This window comes from Watersipora subatra, chromosome 8, assembly GCF_963576615.1.
Source record: "Watersipora subatra chromosome 8, tzWatSuba1.1, whole genome shotgun sequence".
In the NCBI taxonomy this organism is placed as follows: Eukaryota; Metazoa; Bryozoa; class Gymnolaemata; order Cheilostomatida; family Watersiporidae; genus Watersipora; species Watersipora subatra.
In genome coordinates, this window is record NC_088715.1 from 41455412 (window position 1) to 41470112 (window position 14701).

A 14701-nucleotide genomic window follows, 5' to 3' on the forward strand; every position below is an offset into this window, starting at 1 on the left:
TTGTTTGAGATTCAAACCCAAAACATATAAATTGGTCATCTTCCCATTAGCACATTTCCAACTGTGCTAATGAAACACATTGTAAGATTGGAGAATTGTTCTGCATATAGTTACTTTCTGTGCTTTGTTGTCACAACTGACAATCTCTTTCAGCGCTCAAGACTTTCAGGGTACAAGTAATACTAATAATAGCAGTTGAACCATGATAGTAATAACCGAAATTAATTACAGTGAAAACAAAAATAATATGAATAAAAGTACACATCATGATTAACTCTTTGACCAGGTATAAGCCCCCAAAGACAACGGAAACTTGTGTAATTTGTTTTTGAAAATTCAATATAATCGATATTTTATGAACATGCATAGCTCAAATCTTAAATTTATTTCAACATGTATAAACAAAAATTGTTGTACAAAAACATTCATTCACATATCCAATACTAAAAAAAACATGTGCAATTGTCCTTAAAAAATTATTGAAAGCATTTTTTTTGGTAGAGTCAAACGCTATAACGTAGCCGTGCGAGCCACCATAACGACTGTTTGCTCTGTATGTTCCAAGTATATTAAAAATCCAAAAAGTTTACATCACTTCTATCATTTGAATTATTTCTATTCTGATCAAACAAAACCAATAACACTCGCAGGATCAAATAATCTTTTATTTTACTGTTTTGAAAGTCGAGCCGATGTGGACTGGTTTTTCTAACTTTTATTCTTTTCCAAGTAGGCGCCATTTGTTTAGGTTTTAGCACAAAGCAACGCTTCTCAGATAATCATTTCATATTGTAAATCATCGAACGATATTTTGTTGATAATATTCAAAATGTACTAGTGTTCATATCCTTTTTTAGCGTTACTAGGAGACAGCTTTATAAACGTCTACCTAAAACGACATAAATGTTGTTTTCCCACGCAACCGGTAAACAACATTTTGGTCCTCTCTCCTGCCAAAGGGTTAAAAAATGAGATGACTATCAAAGTTTTTTTTAAACTGTAAATACATGCAACTTCGAATCACATGTAAGTTCATTACATGACAGTTAATTACAACTTACCGCTTTTTTTTCTTTTTCTTCGGAGACAATATAAGAAATATTGCTAGTGCTAACAAAACTAGTCCGCCTCCAATAGTAAACACAATAATTATGGCTCTGCTCCTTGCTGAACTTTTCAGACTTCCAGTCTCTGCAAGAAAAAATAGTTTCAAACCAATTGACAATAGCAATGGCTATTCAACACATGATCAAGTGAATTATAAATATATATATATATATATATATATATATATATATTTCAAACAGCTAGTAAATTTTTTGGAATTTATACACTCATATTAATATGATACTACTATACTATATTGTCTTTATACTACCCTCAAATGATAAGACTGTTATACACTCTCAATATTATCATACTATTATATTAAATGTAATAGGGTATCCGGATCATTGGCAATGGCATATGCTGAATACTGATGATGATGATACAGATGATACAGATGATAGGAACTGTGCTCCCTCAGGTACCGGAAAATAGAGAAAGGGTCATCTCCGCCTACAAAAGAAAAATGACCCACCCTTTGAAACGCAACTACGGCAACACATGGAAAAAGCTGTTTGCGGTGATCAAACCCATAAGGCACTTCCGGAATAACTGGTCAAATCAGAAGTATTTCTTCTGAATATATCATGCTTTCCTTTGCTGAGTATGTGGAAGATGGGAGCTTTCCAATCAGGTATCTTGATGGAGTTCAACACACAGAAACTTAGCCCTCTTCATTAGGAAAATCTGCAAAAACCGGGGATGCTGTGAAAGCATCAAACAGAAGAATGAAGGTCTATTGCAAAACAGATTGTGCTGAGCAAGAACAAAGGCAGTTGATCACACAAATACTGACTGACTGCCAAACAGGACTATTTAAGAATGTGATCGGTAGCTCAGATAAGACCCTCCTATCACTTTAAAAGTGGCAGGATGGGACTTGTGCATTGAAAACGCTTCCTCGGAACTGCCCTTTCCAACAGCCAGCGTTAAGACACAAAAAGACTCAGCACTCACAGCTTTTAAACTACCGGAAAAAGTTAGCCGAAGAGACAAATTAGCAAAACCACAAGCCATGGGTCAGGTGCCCGCAGCCTCTAAGTAGTAAGCCATTGCCAACTGGAGCAAGAAATTGGCTAAACAATTAAAATTATTAGAAAAATATCTGGACCGCATATGATAATGTTTTGAACCGCATCTGAGAACTATTTTAATTTAATTTGGCGAGGTATTTGAAGCTTGTGTGGCCACTTGAAAACACCTGAGATGGAGCTCTGCTGCCCTCTGGCCATGAATGAGTCTATTGCGTGGCAGACACATGCTCTAGATTAGGGGACTCACTACGAGCAGTGCTGCTCCCTTAAGCGCAGAACTAGTGAAACACACTACTTCTCCAGCTAATGACAATATACCAAAGAATTTCTCCTCTGCAATGGAAAACTAGTAAACATTCTGATATTGGCATGACAGCTAAAGCTGAGGAAAAAACTAGGAAATCCCCCTGACTAACCTAATTACATTTGACTAACAAGAATGCAATATAAATCTAGAAAAGACCTACAGCCGTGAGCAAGGTCTTATGACATATTGGACATATAGATGAAAACTTGACATAAACATAGATAATTGGCCTTTATGTACCCGGCAGGTGACTGAGTATGGCTCATGGATAAACCCCAGGAAATGGAAAAAACAAATCGTCAGTCAAAGCGGAGTTTGTGTAGTCATACCAGATCCTTAAAGCTTGGCCAACTATACCTACTTAACAGAGAGATAATAGCAATCATCCACAAAAATTAAAGGCAGATGAAAATCTGACCAAAAACTAGGACAAGCATCAGCTACACCGGAGCCAAAAATGATGTAAGTATGACCAGTGTCAAACCAGAATGCAGACAACATGAAATTGAATCCGAAAATACCTCAGCTAGCTAAATAGTTACTGAAGCAGGAAAATAAACCAAAGAAAACACAAAAGAAAACAACCAGAGGCTGACTTTTCCTGATCATCTGTTAGAAAAATAGTACACCTAAATTGAAATATCTGCATATGAGCTAATCCAGCCTAATCCTAGACTAGTTTAATTACTAGGAAACAAGAAATAAATTATAATCTGGTGTGCTCACAGTAAAATTATTTGAAATGATGCCATGTAAAGTAATACTGAGAAAAAAAGAGAGCTGTAATAGGTCTGCTACTGAGAAAGCTCCTACTGAGCCATTTATACTTGAACCCTTGGTTATGCCAGACATTATTCAACTACTAGCTAATCTGGATCATGCATCCAAAATTTTTTTTAGGATTTAATCATTCAGCTACACTCTCTCATGAAAAAATTAGTTTTTTTTCTGGAAGATGGGCAGATTGTAGCCAGTGCGCATTGGCATCTATTAAAATTATTGACATGCAGAGAAAAATGAATGAATAAAAACTCTGAAGAGAAACTATCCAAAATTGCCTTTACTACATGTATTAAATCACATAACAGCGCCAACGTGGACAAAGATAATTTTTAAAAACGCCTGTTTAAAAACTAACCGATGGAAAACAACCTGACCAAATAGAAACCTGTCAAATGGCTGCTATAAGCTCACAGCAAAAAACATTAGATCTACTGGTGCACTCCGTTCCCCAGATAATCACACTAAGGAGTGTGGTGCACTCACACTTTGCACTTGCCAGGGCTTGCCGAGCAACTTTCCCTCCTCAAAGAATGCCTAGGCAATTTTTTTATAATCAACCTTCTCACAAGAAAAAGATTGAAACCATAAAATATTTGTCAGAGCAGATATTTGTGCTGATGGCTGCATAGACCAACGAAGACAGCTATGTAATTTGCAGATTTTCTAAAAGTCACCATCGCGTAAACAACTATGTGTGATAGCACAACAGACTAAGTACAACATAGCCAGATCACTTTTAGAACAGTTAAGGTTGACCTTTTTAGAACAGGTAAGGTTTCAAGCTTTGGTGAAAGTGGAGAGACTGCCTAGACAGGCACTTGTGGAAAAAATGGCAACATAGCAGAGCCTGCAAAATAACTCATAAAGTAGCAGTCTGGAATAGGGCAGCCGATGACATGCAGGTTTGCCTAAAATAGTAGACAACGAATACAATGATATATTGGCTAGTAGATGAGATTACTGATAGTTACTGATCATACACCGAAATCCTGTCAGCATCAAGCCTGATATCATTTGACTCACCGCCCAAAAAACTCACCATTTGACTCACCGCCGGTTTGGAGACAATGGTCACCGATGGAAAGGAGTTTGTAACAGAGACTAACCCACACAAGGCCAAGCCATTACAAGCTGACTTTAGCCAGTTCTGCTCAGTCCCAACAAATATAGAAAGCGCAGATAACCACTTATCAAAGGATATTTCATCCAAGTTAGAAAACACCGCCTATTTGTGCCCGTTTATGTTGTGTTGCGTGCTCTTTAATGTGACTGCACAAATTAAGCAAAATATATGTATAAACTCCAACACACTGAGTTATTCATGTGGATCTAGTAAATGTGACTCCCTTAAACTTTGAAAACCATTATACTAAAATATACTTCCACTATTTACCATACTATTACTAGTACTGTAAATTCTTAAGATCTTAACGAACCCGTAATACAAGTGGTCAGTAGAAAAGGGTTGAGAAAATTGTATTATTAATGAAACCTTCACATCAATAACAAATAGTTCTCTCGGTGTCCAGTTCAAACTTTTTTGTTTTTTCCGTTGTTAAAACTTCAAAAAGCCACATAAATAATTAATAGCTGTGTGAGGCTATAGCAGCTTTTTTCTTTATTGCATTCTTGATACTTTGAAGTGGAATATAAAAAATGGTTCGTAGTTACGATGGTATACTAACGACTAGTTTTAAATTGAAAGTTGTGGTTTGCTCGCAAAACATTTACCGCTGGGTTTGGGCATAACGCAAAGCAGAAATTTTTCGTTATGTTTACCAAAATTGTCTTGATATTATAATTGGCTAGTCCTGCAGTCCAGAAAACAGTTAAAGTCAAAAGACTCTGTAAAAAGTATAGAACGACCACTAGAAGATGTTGTTCACTTTAGTGAATAACAGTAAAATCGACAACCAGGTTGCCACTAGCGAGTCAACAGCGCGAATCTCTTTATTTCAAAAACATTAAATTTGGTTTGTGCTAGTATTACGAGTATGTTTTATTTATGCCACTTGTTCATGAATATATGTTTGTAGAATTTGATGCATGTATATTATTGTACTATAATATATAACTATGCGGCATCATAGCATTTTATTTTATAGCATCATTGCATTAATCTGATCTTACGACGAATCGGCGCTCGTAACTCCTCTTCTATTGCAAGACAAAAGTTAGTTTTTGCTGAAAACTAACAAAACTATCGGTGAGTGTTATGAGCGTATATGTAAAATCTATAAATATAAAAATAACAAAAAAAAATGTTTTCAAAATTAAAATAAAATAAAATGGAAAGCTCAAATAGATTGCAAAACAGGATACAGGGTATAATATATATAAAATCACAGATTAATTTCAAACAAGAGCTGTCAACTGGGAGATATTTTTCTCAGCTGCCCAATGCATATTCAATACGATATCAATGACAGGTTTGAAAAAATTAGCAGATTTATTTCATTCAAAAGGGTTATTTTCGCTTTACAGAAAAGATAATGCAAACAATACGATAGGCGACATTAGCTTTGCCCGCAAAGAGCCAAATTTATCTTCCTGAAAATCTCACAAGCAGAAGGAAATATGCAATACCAGCCTCTATTTTAAGGACTCCATCATTTGATTGCTATTATAGCAAAAGAGTAGAACAGTAAAGCAGCAAGACGTTCAATTCAAGATTTTACAGTATATACTCATGCTATTATACTTTAATGTGTACGGCTATTATGCATTAATTTGAGCAGAAATATTCTTCGGGTGATAATATAATAATACAAACGAATGAGCAAATAACTTTACTGTTTTTTGATATTAGAGCATTATGTTTCTTCAGTGGATAATCATACTTTTTCATTGACACATTTTCAAAATTTGCCAAAAAAATGGTTTTGAATTAACAGAGCCAGTGATAGTTTGCACTAGTATCACACTTAATTTATGCAGTTTTGTAGTTTTCACAGTAAGGAAAAATATTTACAGATTTACAGTTCTTGGCTGTTAGTCAAGCTTCACTAATGAGAAAGTATTAAAAATAAAAATAAAAAGTTCAGTAAAAAATAATTCAGTATAATTAGGGGTTTTTGTTTCACGGTTTACCTGATATAGTTGAATCTTCTAAACAACTAGGCTGGTTTGACCAAGTGGAGTCACTTTGACATATTACCGAAGTTGTTGCAGTGAAACCTTCATCACAGGAATAAATTAGCTTTTCTCCTGAATTATATACCTTTTCTTCAATTGATCCGCTTTCAATCTGAACTGTTTCAGCTGAAACTGTGCAGCCACCTTGAAAAGTTAAAATAAAATTTAATTTCAATCAGTAAAGTAGGTGAACTTGTTTTTATAAGACTTGTTTGTGACTTTACCGTTCACAGATAATGTTCTAGCGTTTAGGAGCTGCCTTCCACCTTACTTATTGAATTTAAGATTATGACCTACTTTTAATACAACTGTTTGCTATTGTCACTTGCGCTTTGTTATCCAACCATGTGTTAGTCACACATCACATGTTGCTGTGATAATCACTCGCTTTTACTTCTGTTTCTTACATGGGTAATCCCGATAAAGCTTACTTAGCTACCAACTAGTTTTCAAATTTTAGCAGGACTTTAGGGCATCTTTAACTGCAACCCCTTTTTAATTTGTGTTTACTTGTTACTGTTACTTGTTTTAGTTAACTAACAAGTTCCCAATCAACTTAAGTACTGCTAGCTGCTTAATGTTGTATAGCTAAATACATAGAGGGATTTTGTTTATCTTACACAGACCTTGCAAAACAGCTTTACATAATATTCTTTTTTATGCGGCTATTCAATAACCGTTTTCAGTTCCATTAAATTACACTACTTATATAGTCACACAATTTAACTTTTTCATTGTGTTTCACTTAAATATAAATATATCAGTAGTCTGGTGTAATGAATATTTTTCAATATATTTATCCGTCAGTTGGATGGTCAGAGCTATGTTACTAGTTGTGGTCAAGCTACCAACAACTTGGTGCAAACTAACAATAACAACTATTGTGCTTCTAAAAAAATGAAGTAAAGCACCAGATGAAACAGAATCCTGTCAAAATCAGTACCTCGATTTATTACAGTTTACATTAAAGACTCTTTTTATAAAGGGGTTTTTTGTGTAGGCTCTACATATGTGTCTCAGCTATTTGAAGGACCTAACTACAGTATGTGTGTGTTGAAGGAGTGTAGGCAAGAATCAAAGGGATGTAGCGATGTATCAAAGCTGCTGACACATTGCCTATCATGTGAGCCATTTAGAGCGTCTGAGATAAATGCGAATGAAATGGTTTGAATCATGGATTATGTCACCGTAGTACTGTTAAACAAACTTGAATTTCACTCTCTTTGCCAATCTCTGAAACTTAAAGTTATACAAAGAGCGGAGTGTGGTATCAGTTACTAAAGTTGGCATTGCTAAACAAAACATTGGTATTGCGTTAAACATTTTGCTTGTTACGACCTTGTTAAGACCTTGCAAACCAGTGCAAAGTATTGAGATGAATTGTAGATTATCTATTTAAGTATTTTCAAGTTTTTTTTTGAATGAGTTGGTTTAATCTTCAGATATTAAAGATGAGCAGCAAACTCAGTTGTACTATTTACATTAATGTATAACTCTAACTTGGTCTAGCATGGTGAACACCATAAAATTGACACCACTGGGAAAGCTTTGGATTTTAAGATCAAATAAGCATCAGTCTAATGTCATGAAATGAGTTACATAAATAACTACTAAGTTTTAAAAACTAAAAATAATATTTTGTGTTTTTTTTGTAGGAAAGAACCGTTTTTGCCCAATTAAATCATAAAAAATGGAACATTGTATTATACTCACATTTTAATACCTGTACATTTGAAAATACTATCAAAATCTATTTCTTTCCAATTAAATTTAGAAAGTATTTTTAAGAACCACAAGCATTTAATTATGAGATATCATTAAAAAGTTACTTTTACACCCGAAAAACACTAGTTTGTTTTATTATGGATCTTTAGATATATATCTTGGTGATAAAAGTGAGTAATTAATAAGAGATGAGCAAGATTTTCAATTATTCGTTGCAAGTTAAGATCTCAAAATATGAGGTTTGCATAGATATCAGTGTAACCTAGTGAACGGGGATCGACTTTGAAGGTTTTCACAAATCGTTGTGCTTAGTGATAACTTATTTAACTTCAAACCATGGGATAGTTTCTATTATTGATCAGTAAGTGTGAACATTAAGGTATAGGAAAAGTAAAGTCCTTTTTTATTTTTTGGTCTTAGCTTTCCTCTTTAAAATGCATAACACAAAAATTTATTTATTTTGGTCAAACTGAAATTGACGTTAATTAACATTACATAGCTGTATTTTATAAAGCCAAAAATATGCTGTTTTCTTTAAAGTTAATGCATTTGTTCAAACGCTCATTTTTCTCAAATATCAACTTTGACATTTGGAAGATAATTTTCCTAGAATTTAAAAATGTTTTATTAGTACTAAATAACCTAAACAAATACATAACTGATGTAGCAAATTTGTATAAGTTTTGCGAAAAAGACTTCCCAACACTAAGGCAAAAAAACAACTAATCATTAAATGCGGGAGGCAACAAGTAGGGTCAACGAAAGGATGGAAACACAGGCTAAAACCACTAGCAAGTCCATTGAAGCCATTTTTTGACTGAAGAATTCAAATTATAATGTGTTCTAATGGCTAACTAAGGCGCTCACGAGGATAAGAACAAACTATAATACACCCGCTAGAAGAAGTATAAGGCACCTGTTTTTTCGGACTAACAAGTAGAAACTTACCCAAAATTAGAGAAAGAAGATTTGTTGATAGTTTGTTTTATTACTAACTATTTTTCCACATTAACTAAGGCATTACAAAAATGTTGCCATATCTTTATGTCATGTATTTACTTGTAAATAGAGTTCGTTCTTTAAAAAATAACTGTTGGACCTACAAATTTCATTTATCCGTAACCACCAACCATATGACGTGTTTGCATCTGCTTGCTTATATAAACAGTTGTTTTCTTGCATTTGAAGGGCAGTCAAGACTTGGCTAGTATAGTGAGGCATACTATGATAATAAATCTATTCAAGGACAACACATCTTCTTTTGTAACTTAGTCAGCTTGGTTTAAAAGGTGTGCCGGAATATACAGTCTGCTATTGGCTGTAGTATATAGAATTTGATTAATCGGCTGTTGTTTGAGTTGCGCGTATATATATATATATATATATATATATAGAACTATATTTCCCAACTAGGAGGCTTCTATCAATATATAATCCATGTTAGGAGGCTCTGAAAAATTAGGAGGCGTCCAGGGAGCCTCCTAATTCTAGCAGTGTTTATAGTGCTTAACAACCCTATAGAAGTATTTTAAACATGATTCCCATAATTGCCTTATATATCTATATTCATATATATGGAAAAGAGGAGACAACTCCAACAAAAATGTGTAATTTTCTATCAATAAATTACAAACTCTAGGAGGCTCTTATATATGGAACTAGGAGGCATATATCAATTTTAAAATATTCTTACTTTTAAGTGTTTTGGTATCGTTTCAGTTAATAGCACAATCTATTTAAAAACATATTGCAATAAGCTTATGACTAATCATCAGCCAATACAAGGAATTAGCAGCTATGTCGGATACAGTCAGTTTTGCTAATATTCATGATAGCTTTATTAGATTTGGGATATAAAGTTTTATATTAACAAACTACAATACATTACAATTTATTTGCTGACCCTCTTTATGGTTTTCAAGACTGCCATTTAAGCACTCCCTTTTTTGCACGGTTTCTCATTGATCTGCTCTTTTTTGTGAAAATTCACTATAATTGCACATTATGGTTTCCACTGATGTTTAAGCATGGCTGTAGTAAAATTTTAAATAAGTGTATAATCAATACAATTCATATTTTTGCTGCCGTTGCATCCAGCCACAAAATAAATCTTTTTTTGAAACTTTTCATCCGAATGCAATACCTGAGAGATGGTTTTTTAGTCGAAGAATTGATTTTTTAAATTTATTGAAATAAAGTGGCAAAAGTATAACCACAGTATATAACAGCTAGCGAGATGTGGCTGTTATAATGTTGCTGTGGCTGTTAGGACTATTAGTTCTTCACCCATGTAGTCTACTAGAGCTTGGTAGCAGCGGAATAACTACATGTAAGGGGGCACGTCACATTTGGTAAGTTGTTCGTGTTATTTTAGTCAATTTACAGTTTATATACTTGAAACATTCAGTTGTAGAAAAGCAGTATAAATTTTATTTAATAAAGAAATAGGACTAGCGTGAAAAAAGTATGTTTCAATTATTATAATTTTTAAGGAATGTAGCATAAAACACGTTTGATATATATTTTTTTACACCTGTTTATGTCATCCAACTGCTGATATTGTTCTGCATAGAAAAGTCAAGAAAGTTCAGCATTATAATACCATAAAGGAGAATATCAAAACTTTTTGTAAAATCCTAATTTTGTACTTTATTATTGTTACACGAATGTTCGGTTTTGTAACATCAACGCAGACACGCCCGCTGACAATTAATAGTTATTTTAGTGAATCAGTTAATTCTCTAACATTAATCTATTTTCAGTTATTAATATAATAATTTTTGATGTTTTTTTATAATGATAAGTAAAGTTATTAATGTGGTTCTACCAACAGTCAAAACTGTTGTTAGAATATCATGATCATTATGTAATTGTATTATTGTTATCATGAATAGTGAGAGTTTGCGTATTTCAGTTATGATTTTGTAAGTAATAGTAGTACATGCATAGGCATAAGCAAGTAAGTGGTGTATATGTGGCCTTTGAATTTTGAAACTTTTAGTATTTAGTTTGAATCTTGTGTAGTAATTGTGAAGTAATTAAGAGCTTATATGTTTTATAGAGCTTCGGTAGTAGGAGGCAGACATTCAAGTTTGCCAAAAAACCTAACCAAGGAACTAAAATGTGTATTTTGCATTCATTTTGGTTTGTATATCTGTTTATGCTATTTGAATTATCTATTCATTTTTTTAGAAACTTGGTAAGCATTATTGCCAGTATATTCATCAGATGGCAGAGAGTATTAGACAAAGTTGGATGTTCTTTTCTAGAAAAGGTATGTTGCTAATTACACGTTGGTTTGCATAAAAAATATGTCAAAATAATCAAGGTTTCATCTACCGAATTTTATAATATTTTTTAACATTTACATAAGTATAGATTACAAACTATAAAACATTATATCAGTAAGGTTGTATTTTGAAATGTAGTAATGTTTGACGTTTTGGCAAAGTTACTATGATAAGCAAAACTTTAAATTCACCAACACAAAATATACTGTACAAAGTTTTACTGTTAACTAGCAAATGTATACCTGACGTAAGAATGTAACAGCATGCCCAAAATTAGTTTTTCTTTGTATAGTTGCAAATAATCAATGACGCTTCATAATCAAATTAATCAATTAGTTATAGATAACTGCTGGATGAGAAGCATTGATGGCCCACACCAAAGACTGATTTGCAGACATAAAATTAAAGGTATGCGATATTGCAATAAGTTGCTGTCAACTAGCACATTATACATGCGAGCCAAAAATTAGTTTGATAATTTGATATAGCCATAGCTTCAGTAAGAAAAGTTGTCAATTTTTACAGGCATTGTATTATTTCAAACGCTTACATAAACCATTATGCCACTTTTGTGTTCTATTCGTCTATTATTGGCAGATTACATAATATAAATAGCGCAAACCAATAAAAGGAATGTAGCATAGCAAAGAGATTTAGTATTGCTCTTCTTAGTCTTTATGAGTCATGGTTGCAATTGCTGAGCAATTGCATAATTATATAAAATGAATAGTTTTCCATGGTTACTCATTACCACTTTTAGTTACTCAGTCAACACTGAGAGTAATTATCAGTTTTGAGATATCATGTTTAGAGGCAGGAGATTGACAAATATTTTGTTGGTTTTTACTCTTACCCTACCGTATGCGAATTTATGCTAAATCTATCAGCAACTGCCGTATGCACATTTTTGCGAATTTTCCAACAATTGCGTGGTCACCTAATTTTATTATCCGTTAAAAACATAACGGATGATTTTAAAACTTTGATGGTATTGTCAGTGTGGTTCGAATATTTCTCTAATAGATTAGTCTAAGATAACCAAGCAGTTTCAATTTTTTTATTGAGAATTTCTAAAATAAAAATGGACATTTTTGTGTAAGTTTTGTTAAGTATCGCGCAAGTCAGAAAACATATAATTACTTACATGTATGTTGATGACACTATAGCCAATTCAAATTCAGATTTTTGTGATTACACAGATAATTAAAGTAGCAGCAGTGACTCTGATGATAGTGAAAATAATAGTTTTTTAAGTGTAAGGGACATTGTAGAGCATCGTTTTAGCTTCGTAGCGATTGTAGCTTCACATAGCTTTAACAATGCACAAAGTGAAGGTACATTGATTTTTGCATAGCACTATATGTTAACAATTTAGCAAAATAAAATATATTACAAAAATAATCTAGATAAACTTTGAAGTTGAAACAAAATTGTATACATGCTTCATGTACATATCATGAAGCTAAATTGGCAATTTTCGGTGAAATGGCTGGCGGTAGGCCGGTAGCTTAGTTTGTACATGGGTGGCAGTAAAAGGGTAAAGCTATAACAGAATTAGAGATACAAGTGTATGTATTTCCTTTTGAATGATTTAGTGAACTTTGATGATTCAAGACAATGAGTTTGGCGAATGATATATATGTATAAGATGCTGCTGAAGTTGCGCAATTCAACTCATGGCTTTTAATTATTACCTCAAAATGTTGAAAACACGCGATAGGAAGGGCCAGAACACTACTAAAACTCATAGTTACTCAAACCTGAAATACAGTAGGTTTTATACAAATTGCTATACAATAACAAAACTGCAAAACTATTGGTTAAAATATAAATAGCAATATATATTATTATTTTTGGCCTTCGGTATCGGGCAGCATGTATGCAGTTTGTTTGCTGATGTTAACAAAAGTTTTACTAATAAGCTACATAATTTGCTCAATTATTTGTGTCAACTTTAAAATTTAAAACAAATGTAGTGTTAGCACTTTTAGAATATACTACAAACAACGCAGAGGAACTTTTTGTGGCATCTGACTTGAATTTAAAAGTTCTCTGAAAACGCAACTTGTATTTGCCCATTTTAATACTTTAAAATGTCAAAGGGAGCTCATAATGAAAACAACTTTAATATAATTTCAAGATGCTCAAAGCGGTACGGATGTTATGTTAACAAACATTAAACGGTCACTCTGTACTATGGCTAGTAAGTATTTACATGTATTTAGATTTTGCATTGATGCCTTCAATTAGGTAGTGTAGGAAATCTATTTACATTAGCTAAATTACCAGCATGTGCAATACCCAGCTTTGTTTCCTATCCATCCCAAACATTTTGCCAATGCTTATAATAATTCATTGCTCTATTCAAATCTGATTTCTGAACCAAAGGTAGTTTTAGCAGTATAAGAACATATACTTCTCTTCCTATGGGTCTACTCACTTTTCTGTAGCAGCAAAGGCCATTGTTTTTAAAAAGGTCTGTAAGAATTGTATTACTTATTTTGACTTCCATTGGTGCTCGTAGCAAATATAATTTCAGTACAATTTGCATCAATAAAGTTATTATTACTTGTTTGTAAAGTATTTGGAGCAAAACAATATTTTATGTGCACAGCAAACATTTTTGCTGCAAGCTTACCAAAACAAAATAAAACGTTTATTTTTATGTTACATTTTAATTAAACATCATGTTCTATTCAGTTATTGCTGTCAGTACTATGCAGTTATTGCTGTCAATGTTCTTTGTGCATTCTTAGCACACTTTTATGTTAAACTTCCAATGCATTAAACACTTTAGAAATAAAGTGTCCAAACAAGGATGCATAACATGAGATTTGTCACTGGCTTGTTTTGACCTATATCTAGCACTCTTTAGCCAAAGGTGTCTAGCTTTACTAAAAAATTTGGTAGTGAAATTGTACATAAATTCATTGCCTGCATACACGTCAATCATGATGCCTATGCTCTTATTATGTGTGTTCTACTATTGCCTTCTTAGCTAATTCACTTTCTACTTCTCAATAGCCTCAGCCTCCGAATGAAAGCTATTGTTGTTATTCCTATTCTTTGTAACTTTATAATGAAGGAGGTTGTGGTTGGGCAGCTCATTTGCTTTTCACTCTATTAGAAGTATTGCAGCACAAGTATAACTGCAGTAATAAAATCTTCACAGAATTGCATAATGTGGTCTTATTCTCCAAGGTCTTCTCACTAGCAGAAATGACCTATGTACTTATGCAATTGTGGTTTGTGCTTAAAGTGACTCATTCTCCTAATGTGGCATGGCTTGCTATCTTCTTGCATGCTAGTCAATTGATTAA

The 14701-nt window shown here is 33.1% G+C and overlaps 1 protein-coding gene across 1 annotated transcript in view; it reads left to right on the top strand.

The window, feature by feature from the left end:
- The first annotated feature begins 4298 nt into the window (after positions 1–4298).
- Positions 4299–14701, top strand: part of LOC137402575 (ficolin-2-like) — a 53437-nt gene continuing 43034 nt past the window's right edge. Inside the window, exon 1 of the mRNA XM_068089078.1 lies at positions 4299–4441. Coding sequence (XP_067945179.1) covers positions 4299–4441 — 143 coding nt within the window. The remainder of the gene's footprint in view (positions 4442–14701) is intronic.